This window comes from Eurytemora carolleeae, unplaced genomic scaffold, assembly GCF_000591075.1.
Source record: "Eurytemora carolleeae unplaced genomic scaffold, Eaff_2.0 scaffold137, whole genome shotgun sequence".
Taxonomy (NCBI): domain Eukaryota; kingdom Metazoa; phylum Arthropoda; class Copepoda; order Calanoida; family Temoridae; genus Eurytemora; species Eurytemora carolleeae.
The window spans coordinates 171041-191942 of NW_019396143.1; the positions used below are offsets into that span (position 1 = coordinate 171041).

A 20902-nucleotide genomic window follows, 5' to 3' on the forward strand; every position below is an offset into this window, starting at 1 on the left:
AAATGAATATAAAGGCAAATAAAAACCTTATAAAGCTTGTAGCAGACAAATCTTATTTAACGCTTTCCAAAAAGCTGTAAAGAATATCATCAACGGCATTATGAGTACTTTCTGTATTCCTTTCTCCTCCTGTTACCATCTGTAGGAAATACATATTTTGTATTACAAATTCTACATTTCAAACCGTCGCTTTTGTAAAAGCTGTTTTGAAATACATCCCTATATAGTTCTTTTTTATTTCTCGTGCTTTTTTCTGAATGAACAGTTACTTCCGTTTGTTAACAATTTCATTATTACCAGATTTTGTCATTCCTTTATAAAAAGTTGTTTTTTGGTATGCAACAATTTTCATTTAATCCTGCCGGAATATTTTCATTGAAAGATACTTTGAAAATCTTCAAAGTCAAAAAAAAATCCGCAAAATCAGCAAGCCCTCGGGTTTATCATTGAATCCCCTCTTTAAAAAGGAATGTCATTTACTCTCAGACAAATTAGAATCAATGGAAATTTAAACCGCCAAGGGATTCAATGATAAACCTTAAGGCGTTAAATGATACATTCATTAACAGAATTTTTTGTTAATTTTTAAACTTGCCATTCATTAACGGAAGGTTGCCAAACGTAAGTAATGATAGGTAGTTTAACTGACCATGATAAAAAAGGGGGGAGGGTCGAGGGAGATACTGTTCTCTAATTAAAAAACACTTTTTGTAATGAAATTTACATTAAAATTTTATTCCTGCACCTTTGAATACATATTATAATAACTTAGGTTGAAAATGTTCAATTAGTTCTGTAATCCAACCCACAGGAACTTTACCTCCGTTTAACTCCTGGAACATGCATAAATCACAGCTTTTTTGACACACAGAGGTGATAATTGATCTGGAGCAAGCTGTAGAGCCTGGGAACATGCTGGTGATACGGGCCATGAAAGTGGTACAATCTGGGAGAGAATCTATACATGTGCTGTTAATATCTTCAAATTCATTAATGATATTTTCAACATATTCTCCACCTTCTACCTCTAAATTCTCCCCGGTGCTTCCTAAATCAAATTAAATAATAAGTCACAGAGCAAGTCAGGTAATATTACTATATCATAATGATCTTCACCTTGAGGACTAGATAAGGTTGAAGAAATTGATTCGGTTGATGCCAATGAAAAAATGGAGGAGGATTTAGATGAGGAGGATGATAGTGATGAGTTGGTGGAAGAGGAAGATTTAGTAGAAAATGTTGAAGTTGAAGATGATGAAGAGAAGAAAGATGTTGTTGAAGAAGATGTTGTTGAAGATAGTGAAGTAGAGGAAGTTATTGTAGGAGAAGATGTAGTCGAAGATGATGAAGTTGAAGTTAATGTAGCTGTAGATAATGAAGTTAGCAAAGATGAAGATGAAGATAATGTTAAAGAGGAAGATGAAGTTGAAGATGATAAAGTAGAGGAGGCTGTAGTAGTAGATGTAGTTGAAGATAATGAAGCAGAAGAAGATATTGTAGAAGAAGGTGTTGTAAATGAGGATGTTGTGTAAGAGGTTGTGGATGAACATGGAGTAGTTGTAGATGAAGAAGAGGAAGTGGTAGAAGACGAAACAACAAGGGATGAAGTAGTAATATCAGATGTTGCAGAAGTAGAGAGTTCTGAGGAGGGTAAAGATACGCTAAAACTATAATCCACTGAAGAAGAGGTTGAGTTGTTGTCATCAGCCTGGGACTGATAAATTATCACAAATTATTTCTATAGGGTGATATGTTTGCAAGAACACTGTAAAAAAACTAAATAGTCAAAAGATTACTGTCATAATTAAAAAGAAATTTTGAAATTTTTCAACCTGCTTGACTACAGAAAATTAGCGTCAGGTTTGATTTATATGATCTGTTTTTTAACATTCATTTGAAATCTTAGGTATTCAATCTATTCAAGGCTGCTAAACTTTTTAATTATTAAAGTTTGGTTTAACACTCCCCCTGAGATATTGCTGTTGTAGATGATATTTCATTTGTAGTGCTGTTTTCAGGATCCATGGAAACATCATTTTTTACCGTAGAGCTTAAGATGCTGAATGTTGTTGATGTAGTTGACTCCTCTGAAAAAAAAAAAATCTTTATGGTAACAGAATAATATTTTCCTAGAAAAATTTGGAATAGTTTTTATGGATAAAATTATTATACCTTCATTATTTTTGAGTAGCGTTGATATAAAATGACTCCACCAATCGTTTTTGCACATTGTACAGTACTTATTGCAAACCATGTAGAAATGGATATCTTTACATTCCTCCGACCCAGGACTTAAAGTTTGAAAATTCTTTGCTTCTAATTCACAGTTTTCTGCTACATTGTCAAAACATTCTGGAGTCTCACTTGTTTCCATTTGTTGACAAGGAGGGCAAAGGCCAGGGCAGTGCTCCTTAAAGTTTGCTCCAGAACAGCTTTCAACTCCTTTTACAGTTGTCAAATACTGGTCAAGAATCTTGCACCCAGTGTTGTGAATATTCTCACAAGGTTCTGTTGTATGATTTGAAGCAGACGCAAACCTCAATTCAATCATCATAATCATGAACATTATATTGGGATTCATGCTGGTATTAGTGTTTAACTTCTCACTTACATTAAGTTCAGATTCAAAAGTATGGAATGAAGAGCAGAATCTCTGAGAATGATTTAATCTGAATAAACCTCCTCGTTTTAAGAAGTGAAAGGGCACTAAAGCAAAAATTGGAGATCTTAACCTTTTAAACTTTTGAAATCTGACCCTGTCATGTTATTATTTCTCCGTGTAAACTTTATATCTATCATCTGTAAAATTTGAAAGGCGCTTTAATATGACTTCAAATATCAATATCAGATGAATATAACATATATTCATTCTTTTGATAATGCTCTTCATGCTAAATATTATGACACTATTATTATGATTTTATTTCTTAAATATTGAGCATAAGTGCTTAAAGCCAAGTGCAAAAATGAAATAAGGAAGATATTGCAAAACTCTTTCCTACTGCAGAATATTATTAGGAATTTTTGTTGTTGTGGTTATTATTATTTAAAGATGCTAAAAGTCAAAGTAAAACCATGGGTGTTGTTGTATAAAGTATTATTCATTATACATTTACAGAAATTTTTTGACTTTAAATTTTTTTAATTAGCTTTAACAAGGATGGATAGGCTTTTCAGCTTCTCCCATGATTGACAAAACTGCATAATATCATATGAAATTCTATTATTTTTCATTGTCCTTTTCCAACTCAAACTGAGATTAAGATGTAATTCTTGATTTGCACCCATTGAAAATCTCATCTCAAATTACTCTTTATACTAAGCTTTATTTTCATAAATCTCCACCCCTCCCCCCATCCACCCTTCCTTCTCCAAATAGCAGGAATTCATTTGGCTATGTTCTTCTCCTGTTTTGTTAAGTTATTCTCCTCTTTTTCAGGTTTACTGAGAATTCTTTTCAGAATGTTTCCTTTCTTCTTTCCCCCCTCTCTCCTATCTTTTCATACCTATCCATGTGTATTTCTCTCTCTTTTTTGTATTAACTGAATCTCACTTAGTCTTGCATCATGTACTGCATTCTAACCTGACTAAACGTTGCAATTTTTATTCGCTAAACTTTAGAATATTAGTTCTCATTCTCATTTTTTAAAGTTAAATTCACTATCTTGTTTTTTTTAAAGAACTGCTTCCTAATGAAACATATATTCTGTATCATAGACAATTATTAAGTAACATTTTTAATTAAAACCATATATGTTGTTTCGTATTTTAACCTCAACATTTCTTCTTTTGATGAAGTCAACCATAGAAAGTAAATGTAAATTGAATTCAGGTATTTGCTCATGTATTTGACACACAGAGTTTAGCATACCTTTTCTTTATTTTCCAATTTATTTCCAACTCCATTTCAAAAAGCCCTTTTAACCCAAGATGTTAATTTAGATATCCTTTCTACGGGTTATCTGAATCCCTAAATATCTGAATCCTTCCAGTGAAACTATAAAACCCTATGATGGATTTCTGAATCGGAATTACAAACCCCCTGCAAGGATATTTGAATCCCTCCAGTGGATTTATAAACCCCCTGGAAAGATTTCTGAACCCCTCCAGTGAAATTATAAGCCACCTGGAAAGATTTCTGAATCCCTCCAGTGGAATTATAAACCAACAGGGAGGATATCTAAATCCCTCCAGTGGATTTTTAAACCCCTTGGACAGATTTCTGAATCCCTCCAGTAGATTTATAAGCCCCCTGGAAGGATATCTGAATCCCTCCGGTGGAATTATAAACCCATAGGAAGGATATCTGAATCCTTCCAGTGAAATTATAAACCCCCAAGAAAGATATCTGAATCCGTCCAGTGGAATTAGCAACCCCCCGGATAGATTTCTGAATCCCTCCAGTGAAATTATAAGCCCCAGGAAAGATATCTGAATCCCTCCAGTGGAATTATAAACCCCAAACCCCTAGGAAGGATAACTGAATTCCTCCAGTAGAATTATAAACCCCCAGGAAGGATATCTGAATCCCTCCAGTGGAATTATAAACCCCTAGGAAGGATAACTGAATCCCTCCAGTGGAATTTTTGTCGGGAAAATTGGATTAAAGAAAAAATAGGAGGATCTAGATGATGTAAATATGTGTGTGTTGTAGATATGTTTGATTGTAGGTGGGGGTGGTAGCTGTTGTATCTTTTCGAGCTATAAACCTTCATCTAACATTTTCTCTCTCCTCTCTGTTATCTGGCTGTTTAATGAACAGTATGATTCCGATGATTTATTAGTGTTTATAATCCACGATCACATAGGTAAAAGCAAACTCGCTTAAAGAAAGCCAATTACGAGAGGCTAAGTGGGATTTCTTAGCAACACTACATTGTCTATGTTCTTACTATACTGGTTTGGCTTGTACAACTAAAATCCTGGTTTGATTTCACTTCTCCTTTTTAATCCACAGTTAGGATTAAGTTACAATCCAATGAACAGGAAACACAGCAAAAGTGCAGTTTATTTATTTTTCTGTTTCACTGGAGAAGTTTATTATCAAACTACTGGTAAACATTCTGCTTTAACACAACATCAAAGTCACTTTACTTTCTTAAATGTCGTTGTATTCAAAAGTCTAATTGGTCTCACTGTATCAAGTCTTTATGTTTGATATTTATTGAATTGTCAGCATAATTTTGATGGCATCTAAATTCAGGATTGAAGATATGTTTAACACACCAGCTGTAATGCAGGAGTTAACAAAGTAGAATTTTAAAAATTGTCCAACACTTGGCCTAAAACCACCTTATGCACGATGAAACAATTACTCTCATGGAAATACCTTTTTTATAGTATTAAGATCAACCCAAAATAAATGAGTATTAATAAAATGGCAATAGTTTCACATTTCTTTTACTAGAAATTATCAATATTTGTCTGGTCTTTTAGTCATACTACAGTGGTATGCCTATTTACCAATATAACGCAAACAACATTCTATGGAATTTTTGCTTTCATTATCAATAAAGCTTTATTTAATGAAAAAATATTTTCCCTTCTACTTAATGCTATTTTCTGTTTACATGATAGCTGGATAAGAGTAAAAATGAAGTACAAAACTATTTGATTTCAAATGAAATACACAAAGAATGGATCTCAAATGAACAATCTGTTTGCCGTCCTATTTGCATAATTCATTGGTCCTGAATCTGCAGTGAGTAAGGTCAAATATGGGCCAAACATTTAGACATTCCAATTTTTCTGGCAAAGGGAACACCAAAAAAACAAATAAATATGTCATTAGTAAAGGGTCAAATTTTATTCCTGCACCCTTAATTAGACCACCAAGAGTTCCTGATGAGGTCTATGACCATTGGCCAAATTTAGTAACATGGGTGTAGACTCTCTGTATTTGAAAACATTTAACATTTTTTATCCCACAGACTGGCCCTTGAATTGAAATTGGAAGAATTATAGAAAATTGGGACAATTCAAATCAGATTTCTTTTATTGAATTTTACAGTAAGCTTTTATTTCATCACATTTGATTACATATCTTTAAGGCTTTGGTTGAAAATGATCAATTAGTTCTGTGATCCACCCAACAGGAATTTTACCACCATTTAACTCCTGGAACATACATAAATTACAACTTTTTTGACACACTGAGGTGATTATAGATCTGGAGCAAGCTGAAGGGCCTGGGAACATGATGGTGATGCGGGCCATGAAAGTGGGACAATCTGGGAGAGCATCTATACATGTACTGTTATTTTCTTCAATTTCATTAATGATATTTTCTATAGTGCTTTCTAGATTATCCACTGTGCTTCCTAAAGAAAATAAAAAGATAAATCAAATTGCAAGTATGGATAAATAAATGTATCCTAATGATTTTCACCTTGAGGACTAGATGAGGTTGAAGTAATTGATTCGGTTGATGTGGATGAAAGAATGGAGGAGGATGTAGAGGACGAGGATGATAGTGATGAGTTAGTGGAAGAGGAAGATATTGTAGTAGATGATAATATTGTAGATAATGTAGTTGACAAAGATGAAGTTGAAGATGATGTAGTGGAGGAGGATGATAGAGATGAGTCAGTGGAAGAGGAAGATATAGAAGAAGATGATAATGTTGTTGACAAAGATGAAGTTGAAGATGATGTAGAGAAGGAGGAAGTTAGAGATGGGTCAGTGGAAGAAGAAGATAAAGTAGAAGATGATTCAGACATAGATAATGTTGTTATCATAGATGAAGTTGGAGATATTGTAGAGAAGAAAGATGTTGTAAAAGATAATGTTGTAGATGCAGTAGTGGAAGATAATGAAGTTGCTGATGATGTAGTTGATAAAGTTGGAGAAGGAGAAAATGTAGTTGAAGATAAAGAAGCAGAAGAAGATGTTGTGGAAGAAGTTGCAGATGAACAGTGAGAAGTTGTAGATACAGAGGAGGATGTGGTAGAAGATGAAGAATTGCTGTCATCAGCCTGGAAGTAATAAACTATCTCAAATTCTTTCTCCAGAATAATAAGTCTTAAATAACATTGTAAAAAATAAAATAGCCAAAAGATAACTGACATAATTAAAACAGTTGAGGTCTTGACTAATTATTAGCAAATTTGTAATTTAATAGATCTTATGTGAAAGATTTAGATATTTTCATTTGTTTTATCTACATTAAAGTTTTTTAGACAAGCAATCAACCTGCAAGTTTATTTGATCTTTTTTTTAACATTCATAAATTTATTAAATTTATTCAAGGTTGCTAAATTTATCAATTATCAAAGTAAGCTTGGTTTAACTATTCCCCTGAGATGTTGCTGTTGTAGATGATATTTCAGTTGATGTAGTGTTCTCAGAATCAATGGAAACATCATTTTTGACCGTAGAGCTTAGGATGCTGAACGTTGTTGATGTAGTTGAATCCTCTGAAAAAAAAAAAAAATTTTTATGGTAACAGAATAATATTTTCCTAGAAAAATTTGGAATAGTTTTATGGATAAAATTACTGTACCTTCATTATTTTTGAGTAGCGTTGATATAAAATGACTCCACCAATCGTTTTTGCACTTTGTACAGTACTTATTGCAGACCAAGTAAAAATGAACATCTTTACATTCCTCAGATCCAGGATTCAGAGTTTGAAAATTCATAGCTTCCAATTCACAGTTTTCCGCTACATTGTCAAAACATTCTGGAGTCTCACTTGTTTCCATTTGTTGACAAGGAGGGCAAAGGCCAGGGCAGTGCTCCTTAAAATTTGCTCGAGAGCAGCTTTCAACTCCTTTAATGGTTGACAAATACTGGTCAAGAATCTTGCATCCAGTGTTGTGAATATTCTCACAAGGTTCTGTTGTATTATTGGAAGCAGCCGCAAACTTAAATACAATCACAATAATCAGGTACAACATTTGGGATTTCATTGGTTTTAAAGAATTTTAACTGCTCACTTATGTAAAATTTAGATTCACAAGTGTGGAGTTATCTTTGCAAATGATTTTATTTGAATGAACCTCCTTGTTTTGACAAGTGAAAGAACACTAAAACAAAAACTGGACGATCTTAACCTTTTAAACTTTTGAAATCTGACCCTGTCATGTTATTATTTCTCCGTATAAATTAATATCTATCATCTGTAAAATTGGGAGGACAATAAAAGCATGAGATGTAACATTAGTTTAATTGTTTGTCCTTGCTTTTCTGACAAAGTGTCCTTCTTAAGTCAACACTAATTGCAATGACTTCTCTAGATAAATTGATAGTCAAATGTTTATTTCTATGAGATATAATACATAGATTTTGCAATCACTAAGCAGATCCCCGGAGGGAATGAATTTAGACAATTTGGGAAATAAATTAAAAGTTGTCATCAAAAGTCAAATTATATCTTGTTTATTGATACTTTTAACCCAAAATTGTATTCCGTTAAATATGATTTATTTTTCCCAATTCAGCAAGAAAAAACTAAAATTTTTCCTGATCTGATTAAACATATCTAACTTTTGGAGAGAGGGGGGGAAATAGATTTTCAAGAAAATACACCCCCATGTCAGTTTAATCCTAGTAAATGTTCTAAATGCAGTCTTGATACAATGTTGGAAAAAAACCTTTGCTTGTAATATTGAACTTTACTGAAGGTATTTTGGAATAATGAACATTTTGCTTGCACAGAACAGAACAGGTTTGTCTGACAAATCTTTTATTCTTCAAAACCCTTTGAGGTGGCAAGAGCAAGTTTGCCAAGATATTATTTTTGCAGATTTATATTTGTTATAATAATTTTTTTTTTAATGTATGTGTGAAAAATAAATCTTTACAAGATGAAAGCATACAAAAAATTAATTATTAACCCACGTTTGGAGATCAAACAGTTTTAAGGATAAACTATTCAACCTTTAAAGATAGTTGCTTTGAACTTACATTGTATTTAGAACCCTTCCTTAGCTTTAGTCTTACAGCTATGACACAACTACAAGGTTTTCTGAAAAACAAATTTATTCGAGTTGAGATTTAAAGATTGTCTTTGATATATGAAATGATTTGCAGCATTTACTTGTCAACCTAATTTTAACATTGGGCTTTTTTTTATTGGGCTTTTCCTACTCACTCCAGACCATCCCTGGACACAGCCTCCCTGTCCAGGTTTTATCTGATCAGTTTGAAGAAGCGTATGCTTTGCCATTCCGTAACTCTTCCACTTGGTCTTGAGCTGGCATATCTTTTCTCAGATCTTCTAGACATTCCTCAGCACCAGAATAAGTGAGTAGAGCTGGTTCTGCTGGAGTTGGTATCACTCCCGTTGGGGAGATGAGGCTAACCAGTGTAACCCTGTTCCCGTTCAGGAAACTAGTTAATGACAGGGATTTTCTAAACTTGAATTTTTGAAGAATTCTCTTTACTCACACAAGTTCCTGGTTGACACAAGAGCCACTGTCTCAGTTTTTCCACACTGTCCTTGCCACCCTCCTGCTCCAGTGTTGGTGTTCAACTCAAAAATTTGGTTCCCACCAGATAGCTCTCCAGTTTGGTTTTTGCGGGTTTGAGAGGATTTCCATGCATATCCATGGCTCTGATTTTCTCCACCATCACCACCTGCTGGTCAAGGTAGCTGGTTCCCACCTTTTGGATGCTTCCACCCTGGAACCAATCCCCATCGTTTCCTCTGTTCCCACCAGTAAACCTTCAGAACTTTATCTTGCACTGTTGTCAACCGCGAAAGAGATTTGTTAGCTGAATATCTAGATGTTATCTCTTCTAAAGGTAATAGTGCTACTGTTCCTAAGCATCCAATTTATCATTCTGTTCCAAAAGCTTTTGGGCCACCAGTTTTTGCTAAAGCTGAGAAGCTAGATTTTGCCGGGAAGGAGTTTGCTGCTAAGGAAGCTGCAGGTGTGCTACGACGCTCTAACTCTTACTGGGCCAGCCCTCTACACATGGTTCAGAAACCTGATGGCTTCTGGTCCCTTGCATTGATTATCACCATTTAAACATTTAGACAGTGCCTGATAGATACCCTCACCTCAACATTGCTGATTTTATCTCCAGCCTCAACAGTTATACGGTTTTTACCAAGTTGGATTTAACCGAGGGCTACTATCAAGTGCCTATGTCCAAAGAAGAAAATAACAAAGACGGTGATGATAACTTCTTTTGGCCTCTTTGAGTGGCTAAGGATTCTGTTTGGTTTGATGAATGCCAGTTGCACTTTTTAGATGATGGGCCAGATTCTTGGCAATATTTCTCGGCAGCCCTGACACAGAATCTCACCTCTGCCATGTCCGCCAAGTTCTTGACCGTCTCCGCCTCAATGGTCTCAGCATCAACCCTGCCTAGTATGAGTTTGTCAAGCCTGAGGTTAAATATCTTGGTATGAGGGTTTCTGGCAAGGTATGAAGGTTGTCTCCTTTCCAGTCTCTCCAGCTCCTCTGGACTTCTCTGTAATGTCTCTACTGGGTTCCTACACCCCTTAGTTCTAGAGTCTATTTGAAGAGCAGTGTTCAACTCCGTCCAACAAGTTTCTCATCCAGACATACATGCCTCCAGAGACTGGTTTCCAGGAGTTTTGACATGGAATTACTTGCTAAGGATGTAAACCTCTGGGCTCAGTCTTATCTCAGCTACCAACAGAGTAATGTGAAATCTCCAGTTCAGCATATCCTGGTTCCAGGAAGCAGATTCTCTCACTTTTATTTGGACTTCTTCCTCAGTCCAATGGTTTCTCCTACCTTTTCACAACCATTGATTGTTCAACCAAATGACCAGAGGCAATTCCTCTTCACTCTACTAAAGCAGAGGATTGTGCTAAAGTTCTCCTATGCTCTAGGATTCCTCTGTTTGGAGTGCTATCAGTGATCACCTCTGATCGTGGCAAGCAGTTTACAAGTTCCTTGGAATAATTTACTCTCCTACAACTTCTTTCCATCCTCAGCCTAAGGGGATTGTGGAGAGGTTCCACTGTTAGCTCAAGGTTTCCCTCTATGCTCTACTAGCTGGGTCTGATTGGTTTCATAATCTACCTCTGGTTCTACTCGGTCTCCAGAGTGATCCCAGAGAAGATTTGTCAATTTCTCCCCTCTAAAGCTGTGTTTGGTTCTCCGTTAGTTCTACCCTGTGAGTTCCTGGACAGCCCTGAGCTCCCTTCTCCAGAGTATCTCCAACAATTCCAACAAATCATTAAGTATTCTCCTGTTGCTCTGCCCTGTTACAACTCAGCTGGTGGCAACTTTTGACATAAAAAATTTATAATTTGGGAGTAAAAAGAATTCTTTTAGCCAATGTCACCCCTGGGTTCCCTCAAAAAGTATCAGCCAATTTTATCCAGCCGTTTGGCCAGCTGTAGTAAATATATATGTAAATTATCATTATTATTTTTTTGGCGAACACATGAAGCATAACAGTTGGTGAATAGTTTTGAATGTCTTTTTCCACGTATTCTGATTTCAAAGACTTTTTGCAGTTTAATTCTTTAAAAAAAATGTTTAACTCCTATATATTTTACTGTGAAATCAATTTAACTATAATATAACTGTCATATGAAAAATGTTATTAGGCTCCTTATTATCAAATTATGGAAGAAGACATTCTAAACTATTCACCAACTGTCATGTTCCGTGGGACACCCTGTATTAGATTAGAGATTAGATATGACATATAATTGAATTTATGCATAAAAACATTCATACCACTAACAACTTCAATTCTTCTCTGATTTCGTTTATATATTATATATACATATATATATATATATAATATATGAGCGATTAGCTTTATTTTATATGACTAAAGATTTAAAGAATGTTGTAGTGATTAAGGTTTAAAGGATGTTTTAGTAATCATGAATATTTATAGTAACTAATAGTTTAAATAATGTAGTATTAACCCTATTCCTTTTATAAAGGGTGTTATGAATTAGCATTGTAATACCTAATTTCAAAAGCCATGTCTGCTAGAGTTTATTTTATGAAAAGGGTAAATGACTGTAAATATGTGTCTATAATGTCTTTGCAAGATAAACAGTGAAGTCTGACGAGTCTGACAAGTTTACTCTGTTTGTATACTGCAATTTTCTTGTTTTACTAAGTACAACCGTATGCAGTCAAAACATAAACAAACAAAATATGAACATGAGCAGACAAAACTCTTACAGATTACAGCTTTCTCAGTAGGTATCACTACTAAATTAAAGAAATATCTAAAAAGACGATATCAAATTCGTCACTGAATTCCCATGTTTATTGGGACACCCTGTACTAACTGCCTGAGTCCTCAGGCACACTGCCTGAATGACCACTTTTTCCTTAAATATTTGTTTTGACTTTTGACCCACTTTCAGTTGTCATATTTTGATAATTTTTAGCTTTTTGGAAAGCCGTTGACATAAGGAAGCAGATTGCACAAGTTTTACGAAAAAAATTGTTAAACTATTTGCATACAACCCGTTAAAATAAAATTTGCACATTTTTAGTTTTTCTTAATTACACATCAGGTTATTTAAAATTTTGCACCAATTTTTGCATATATCTTGATTTTTCAAAAGAAATTTAATTTTTGCAAACTTGCATTTTTTTGCAGATTCTAAAAAAAGAGCATAAGAGCTTTCCAATGATGTATCATTTGTCATATTTGAACATCAAACATGAGATTTAGAGGGGGGGAGGCAAATTGATCCCCCCCCCCCCAGCGTATCCCGATTTTCAAGTACCCCAGCAGGTATAGGAATGATGCAAGATATCTTTACTAACTAAAAGTTTGATGAATGTTGTAGTAATTAAGGATATTTTTACTAGCTAAAGGACTAAAGAATGTTGTAGTAAAATTAAAAGCTGATTATTATTGTAATTTTTATATTTATAAGTATAATAATTCAAGGTTGAAAAAGAGTGCTAAGTACTTTGATTATGTCGCTGTTTGATTGAAATCAAAAGCAGAGCAATTAAAAAAACCATAATCTTTGTAAATTGATAAATTCCATTCATTACAAGGGTAATAATAATGAAGAAAAATACTATTAAAACATCACATTCAGATAAATCGTCTTATCATCATTCATTGTTTGAACTTGAAAGATTTTTATGGAATTAAAGGATCCATCCACATAATTTTATGGAATTAAAGGATCCGTCCACATAATTTTATGCAATTAAAGGATTCATCCACATAATTTTATGCAATTAAAGGATCCATCCACATAATTTTATGCAATTAAAGGATCCATCCACATAATTTTATGCAATTAAAGGATCCCCCAAATAATTTAGAAAGAGACCCAAAAGTTAATTTTAAAGCAGCATCCCCGATTTTAAAAGATACTCTACAACAAGAAAGTATACAAGGGGGCAATGGTACCAGTGCCCCCACCTAGACCTAGAACTCAGAGCTATCACACTTTTCAAATCTGAAACTGAAGAGTAAAGAGTATTAAAAATTTTATTTGCTGTTTTTTCTGCTTTGTTTTGCTTGAAGGAGAGATAAAATAGTACTTGTAAGGTATAATTGGACTGTATGTGGTACTTTTAAAGTATCCAAAAAGCCAAATGTTTTGAATTTACGGTTGAAACTCACCCCCTCCCTAAAATCTGTTAGAAGGGGGGGGGGGGCAAAAAAATATTTTAGTGCATATTTGCCCCCCCCCCCAGATACGCCCTTGCTCCACAAACCTTTGCCTAATCAAGAATGCTGGAGATATCTCTGGTTTGCCTATACAAGAATGCTGGAGATATCTCTGATTTGCCTATGCAAGAATGCTGGAGATATCTTTGGTTTGAGTTTAAATATTTTTAATTCAGGGGAAGAAAGTTTCAAACCGTGATTTGGTCCAGACCTGAAACTGAGTGTCATGTTTGGGCCAAATGGGCAAAGTTATCTTTTTTAATTGTTTGTATTAGTCAATTTAAGTCGGAATAGTTTAGTCTACACTTTATAACAAAAATTTAAGCACTACACCTATACAAATAAATGGATTTAAATTTTTGATGATAATTGATTTAATTTTAGATCATGTGATACAATTTTTTTCCCTTGTGACGTCGTGTATGATTGTTCCATTTCTCTGTTGTCACCTATTGAATCAAATAATCTATTTGGTATAAAGTATAATTCAAAGTGACCCTATGTGCGAAGATTATGTTGCCCGATTTGGTACCCTTAAAACCTCTGTCTGTTCAGCATTTATTAGATATCCATGTTTGTAATTTTGAAATTTTTAATTGTGACTTGCGTATTCCTTCTTCAAAAATCAACACATTAAAACCTTGGAAAACGACAATATATTTCATATTATTGATAAGATTTCGGTTGCAAGAGTACCGCTGTGAATTGTTGCATGGAAGGTGGGTGGGCAGAACTTAAACTTTGAAGGTCCCTTTTTCTTTGTATGTAACATAAGAATAATTCTTAATTCTAGGATTACAATCTAAAATGATTTAACGTCTTCTACAGCGAGGGACGCCATGAGCCTCCTCTGTGCAGACACGAGCCTGCCAGATTTGCTAGGCAGACTGAGCCTCCGCTATGCAGTGAACGAGCCTCCACCAAACAGGAGAGCTTTTTAAATCTTGGTTTTTATGTGTAATGAAAAATGTTAACAATTCTTTTTGACATAGTGGCATGAGAGGTTTCTCAAAGATGAGAAGTATTTATCAATTATCATAAATAGTTTCTAATTATGACTAATGAGAAGAAAAGTATATAAGAGAAAATTTTTTTTATTTCATTTCATCTTTTATAATCTTTGATTTATGCAATACCTTTTTTTCTAGTTCAATTAAATCTATATAATTTATTTAAATCTTATCATTTTTCAAAAAAGGTATTGTTTAAATCAATGATTACAACAAAACAAGCTAAATTTACTGCAGAAATATTTCTCCAAAAATCTTCCTTTCTGCGTAAGAAATGTTTAAAGTCTTAGTATAAATCTTTAAAACTACTTTACTTTAGTAAATCCGTATGCCACTACGTCATAGTGGAGGCTCGGTCTGGGAGGCTCCTGTCTGCATAGCAAAGGCACATGACGTCCGGGAGTTCCCTCCCCCCCCTTTCTTACAAAATACGTAGCACCTAATATTTTACATCGTGTAACGTTAACTGTTAAATTCACAAAATACATATCATGGTATATATATTTACATATTTCTGACATAATTTTACATATTTTGAACATAAGAGATTTAAAGCTGTTTAGTCACAGAAAGCAGGTTAAGCTTACAAGTAAAATCCTACTAACTTATGCCCAAGGAATCACAAACAAACAGCGAGTATTAATAAATATTTTAAAAAATCTTTACAGAAAAAAATGATTTTGTCAAAAAGTGTTAAAATATATGACCAGTGTCAGGGTTTCCTTGTTAACATTAAATTTAAAAAATAAAATTGGAAATTTCCAAAATGCAATCTTTTTGTAAGAGTAAGTTTTTATTATCAAGTGTGTGATAAGTGCGATAAGTTAACCACAAAGACGACTGTACGGAATTAAAATATTTAAAGACTATATTCTACTTTCAGTTAATCATATTTAGAGTTTTTGGTCGTCATTAAATCCTCGTTTTTTGGGTAACTTTAAGCATAATATAAATACTAGGGTACCCCAGTTTGCAACAAAATATAAAAAATATTGTCTCAAAAAAAAAATTCTCAGGCTAATATTGTTCTCTATGGTGTCAGTTTTAACAGGATATATTTTTTAACCTATGGGAAGTGGTCGTGCAAGGCAGGTGAAGATCGCAAAAAAGTCTGCAGAGTCGCAGACCTCATAAAATAAATATTTCTAGAATTTGTTCTGTCATATATCTTATTCTTCTTAATTGTCTAAAGAGAATAAATCCATTGAAATTTTTGAAAAATTTCAAATATTAGGTTAAAAAAACCCTCCAAAAAAAATGTACTTTTCTTTAAAACTAGCATTTTTGACGTATTTTTTTGGTCTAACGTAGAAATTTTTTGAAATTTTTAAAAAGTTTCAAAAATATGACATGAGAAATTCAAGAAATATTTTTTTTTTTGAGCTATGTAGGCTTTTTTGCGATCTGCACAGGCCTTGCACGACAACTTCTCAATGGTCTAAAAAAATATTCTGTGAAAACTGACATCATAGAGAAAATATTAGCCTGAGAGTTATATGTGGAAGGTCGAACTGAAAAATGGGGCACGCTAATAAATACCAATTATAATAATTTTCATAATAATAATAATTATCGACTAGTTGCTACGAAATTACAAAATTACATAAACTAATACTGTACAGTAAAATGAAATATAATAGGGCATAGTAAAAACTAAAAATCGCGCTATTTTATTAACCTTACGGGAATAAAAATTCAAGAAAACCCCCCAAATTTCATATTTAGTTGAATAATTAATTATAAAAAAATCAATAAATCTGTTAAAATAAGAAATTTAATTTTCAAAATTTTTGTACTAATATTTAAATTATTTGTTTTCTCTGTACCCTAATTTGAAAAATTAGAATCATATTCTACATTGTCATTGTCTACATTTATTAGTTACTATACTGAAGGGCCCCGTGGAATAATAAAAAAATGTTAAAAACAAAAATCTATTTTTTTAAGTCTATGTCACCCCCAGCCTACCCATGAGTGTCCACAAAAAATATCAGCCCATTCGGTCCAGCCGTTTGGTCATTTATAGAGAACATGTAAACGAATATCTTGTTTTATCATATACAGGGTGTCCCACGAAACATGACAATAGGAAGACGACTTGAAAGTCGTCTTTGGTATTTGAATTTATTTGTGACATTAAGTCTTCTATCTACTTTAACATGTATGATTCTTGAAACAATTATCACATTATTCTCCTAGCCCTGGCATTTCCAAAAAGTGGTCTGCGTTTTTTGTGCTTTCAATATTACCTCAGATATAAAGAGTTTGGTTCAGATTTCAATTTTGTTAAATAAAAGCAAAATTGTCGAAATCTGAACGAAATTCTTCATATCTCGGGCAATATTGAAAGCACAAAAAAGGCAGACCACATTTTGGAAATGGCAGGACAAGGGAAATTTTGTGATTATTATCTCTAGAAATTTACTTCTAAAATTAGGTTGACAAATAAACGCAGTAAATTATATCAAAAATCAAGACGACATTCAAGTCGTCCTGCATACTGTCATGTTTCGTGGGACACCCTGTAGATTACAAGGGGAATACATTTTTTTTGAAGAAATATCCCCCTATTCACCCTGGTATATATACCCCAAAGTTATTTTATACGTTACGATTTCAGAAAGCACATTTCAATACACTTGTTTAGTATGAACCAAATTAAAACACATTCGGCGTACAACCAATCAAAAGTACATCAAGTCATACTAATTTAAAACAACTTGGAAAAGCACTTTGAAGAATAACAAAATCAAATACAGAAGAAATGCCTTATGAGCAGTTATATATAGGAGACCTTTTTCCCTATGAAACTGTGGTAGATATATCCTAGATATGGAACTGCGGTAGATATATCCTTAGATATGGAACTGTGGTTGATGAATCCTAGATATTGGAACTGTGGTAGATATATCCTAGATGTGGAACTGTGGTAGATATATCCTAGATATGGAACTGTGGTAGATGAATCCTAGATATGGAACTGTTGTAGATATATCCTAGATATGGGAATGTGGTAGATATATCCTAGATATGGAACTGTGGTATCCTAGATATGGAACTGTGGTTGATGAATCCTAGATATTGGAACTGTGGTAGATATATCCTAGATGTGGAACTGTGGTAGATATATTCTAGATATGGAACTGTGGTTGATGAATCCAAGATATGGAACTGTGGTAGATATATGCTAGATATGGAACTGTGGTAGATATATCCTAGATATGGCACTATGTTAGATGAATCCTAGATAAGTAACTGTGGTAGATATATCCTAGATGTGGAACTGTGGTAGATATATCCTAGATATGGAACTGTGGTATCCTAGATATGGAACTGTGGTTGATGAATCCTAGATATGGAACTGTTGTAGATATATCCTAGATATGGAAATGTGGTAGATATATCCTAGATATGGAACTGTGGTTGATGAATCCTAGATATTGGAACTGTGGTAAATATATCCTATATGTGGAACTGTGGTATCCTAGATATGGAACTGTGGTTGATGAATCCAAGATATGGAACTGTGGTAGATATATGCTAGATATGGAACTGTGGTAGATATATCCTAGATATGGAACTGTGTTAGATGAATCCTAGATATGTAACTGTGGTAGATATATCCTAGATATGGAACTCTGTTAGATGAATCCTAGATATGGAACTGTGTTAGATGAATCCTAGATATGGAACTGTGGTGGATGAATTCTAGATATGGAACTCTGTTAGATGAATCCTAGATATGGAACCGCTTGTTTGCTGGATCACGTGGGACTAGATCACAGAAGGTCAGAAGAGTTTTGAAATCACAGATTGGTTCAATGATCGGTCTAAACAAATAACAAGAATTAATTTTAGTCGAAAGTCCAATTTTTCCTAGTTATTCAAATTATCTTAAAAATTGAAAAATGAAAATGGGATTTCACCAAACCATGACTCTGAACTTGAAATATCATTTTAAAAATAAAATTGCTACAAGTTTACCCAATCAGCGTTTTTCTTCAGTAATCCATACAGATGAATTCTGCGTCAATTTGTTAACAAAACCTTTCTTTTTTAAAAGTGACTAATAAAAGTTGAATTACTCTGAAGTGAAAGAAATTGAGTGTTGGCCATTAACCCTTATTTTCTAAACCCTATGTCTTTGCAATCCGATGTCGTAGACTTTTGAATTTTTTAACTAGAAATTCTGTTGGATCAATTATCCTAATGATTGAAATATGAAAGGGTTTCACCATCAGGTTTCAAAGATATACGTATTAGAAATTTTGACATGGGGGCAAAAACTCAATTCCTTTGACCGGAAATAACCGATGTGTCGAGCATAGAATTTTTTTAAACTACATAGTAGTAGTTATTATACTGTCCCAATTAACAATTCAGTGACGAATTCGATATCGTCTTTTTAAATAATTCTTTGATTTAGTATAGTGATACCTACTGAGAAAGTTGTAATCTGTAAGAGTTTCGTCTACTATGTTCACATTTTGTTTGTTTATGTTTTGACTGCATACGGTTGTACTTAGTAAAACAAGAAAATTGCAGTATACAAACAGAGTAAACTTGTCCGTCTTCACTGTTTATCTTGCAGAGACATTATAGACACATCTTTACAGTCTTTTACCCTTTTCATAAAATAAACTCTAGCAGACATAATAATATTATGGCGTTTGAAATCAGGTATTACAATGCTAATTCATAACAAAGACGATATCAAATTCATCACTGTATTCCCATGTTTTTTGGGACACCCAGTATAATAAAAATAAACGTGTCACCTTCTTGTTTTTGCTTCCCTTGTTGCCTCCCTACTATTTAATCCCTCAAAATGCATCAAGCAAATTATACCCGTGGTTCCAGCTCTGCAAAAATTATCATAATTAATAAATTCTTAAAGAAACAGTAAGCCTGATATTAATGGACTCTTATTTAGAGTGGCATGTCCGATTTTCGACATTACCCTCACAGGTTTGTATGACCAAGAATTTTTTACTTTAAAATGACTGTAAAGGAAAAAATGAAAGGAGGTATAGGATGAAACCTGAGAATCTCAGGCGTTAAACGATACATATAAAAAACATCTATCTGATGTTTTTGTCTCGAGAAATTGATATAAAACTGTGTCAAAATACGATATATAATATATATATAGTTTATATATATTATATATAGTTTGCTCCTATTATAATTTTTCAATTTTCATTTTGCCGTTTTAATAAATACAATTGATAATAATATTACATATAGTCCGTATAGTCCGTATTAAACCTTTTTACTTCATGGAATCAATGAAATAAATAAAACTCTGTTAAAGCTAAAAAAACGACGATACTTTCCACATTATAAATGAGATATCGTGCATGAACCTCTTAAAATAAAGGATCACTTGAAGTTCAAATGACATGTTTTTGTTGCTCTAAATTCTGGATCAGTAAATTGAATAAGAAACGATCTTGCTCATGAACCTCTTTAAATAAAGGATCACTTGAAGTTCAAATGACATGTTTTTTGTTGCTCTAAATTCTGGATCAGTAAATTGAATAAGAAACGATCTTGCTCAATTTCAAAAAACGGGGAATCGGATTTATTAAAGAAAACGCATTGAGAGGTTAAAAACTGCTCTAGCTCATCAAAGTATAAGCTAAGAAATGTACTTTAATGTGGATCTGAATCGGTCCAGTGAAATTATTTGAAAACTATATTCTACTTGATTCGAATCCGTGGCTCCTGATAGTTTAGCGGAGTACACTAAAATGCAGAAAATTAACAAATAAGTCACACGCTCAAACTGTTAAATTCCTATATCTTTTTAACAGGGTTCACAGTCTATACCATTTCAAACTCAGACTTTTTTATCTAAGTCTTCAAAATTTGGAGTTTGAAATATCAAAATCCCTTAACATCAGGTTGCAAAGGTATACGGATGAGAAAATAAGGATATCTGGCTATAGTGCTCAAGCTCCTTTATCTGATGAAATCATTCAGAACCACATAAAAGATTAAATTGATTCAATTAAGTAAATATATAAACGAAGAAAAGCAGATAGAATCAAAACTGTTTCACATCTCGATTTAATATGAATTTTATTGCATCTTTTTCACTGTAATTAAGTGTGAAGTATTTTTCATTTTATGGTGTCGTCAAAGTGTGTAAAATCTTATTGATCTTTTCCTTCAGAAGTCTGTATAGTAAGGCTAGATACTCGGGAAGCGCTGCAATTTACTAGAAATGTCGTCTTCATGGAAATGTACACTCAAAATACTGATGTGAAGTGATTAATTTTAGGATGAAGATG

At 33.4% G+C, this 20902-nt stretch overlaps 2 protein-coding genes and 2 long non-coding RNA genes across 8 annotated transcripts; all 4 read right to left on the minus strand.

Annotated features, from left to right (window-relative positions):
• Nucleotides 1-714: 714 nt before the first annotated feature.
• LOC111696265 (uncharacterized protein DDB_G0271670) lies at nucleotides 715-2711 on the minus strand. 5 transcript variants are annotated; one of them, XM_023465824.1, is made up of 5 exons: nucleotides 2173-2711; nucleotides 1966-2087; nucleotides 1407-1714; nucleotides 1117-1361; nucleotides 715-1048 (listed from the first exon to the last, which is right to left on the minus strand). In XM_023465824.1, exons 1-5 carry the CDS (start codon nucleotides 2579-2581, stop codon nucleotides 759-761), a joined length of 1374 nt encoding a protein of 457 aa, XP_023321592.1. In that variant the 5' UTR covers nucleotides 2582-2711; the 3' UTR covers nucleotides 715-758. The 5 variants fall into 5 exon arrangements, with proteins under 5 accessions (XP_023321592.1, XP_023321591.1, XP_023321589.1 ...); XM_023465823.1 differs by having other exon boundaries at nucleotides 1117-1708; nucleotides 1969-2087; XM_023465821.1 differs by having other exon boundaries at nucleotides 1117-1714; nucleotides 1969-2087.
• A 3266-nt stretch (nucleotides 2712-5977) lies between these two features.
• Nucleotides 5978-8020, minus strand: LOC111696266 (uncharacterized protein DDB_G0271670). Its single transcript, XM_023465825.1, has 4 exons — nucleotides 7502-8020; nucleotides 7297-7415; nucleotides 6389-6974; nucleotides 5978-6320 (listed from the first exon to the last, which is right to left on the minus strand). Exons 1-4 carry the CDS (start codon nucleotides 7908-7910, stop codon nucleotides 6046-6048), a joined length of 1389 nt encoding a protein of 462 aa, XP_023321593.1. The 5' UTR covers nucleotides 7911-8020; the 3' UTR covers nucleotides 5978-6045.
• Nucleotides 8021-15089: 7069 nt separating this feature from the next.
• Nucleotides 15090-17927, minus strand: LOC111696261 (uncharacterized). Its single transcript, XR_002764033.1, has 3 exons — nucleotides 17151-17927; nucleotides 16575-16651; nucleotides 15090-15446 (listed from the first exon to the last, which is right to left on the minus strand). It is a non-coding gene; the product is annotated as an uncharacterized LOC111696261 (long non-coding RNA).
• Nucleotides 17928-18090: 163 nt separating this feature from the next.
• LOC111696262 (uncharacterized) lies at nucleotides 18091-19516 on the minus strand. The gene is made up of 2 exons (XR_002764034.1): nucleotides 19385-19516; nucleotides 18091-18436 (listed from the first exon to the last, which is right to left on the minus strand). It is a non-coding gene; the product is annotated as an uncharacterized LOC111696262 (long non-coding RNA).
• Between the last annotated feature and the right edge of the window lie 1386 nt (nucleotides 19517-20902).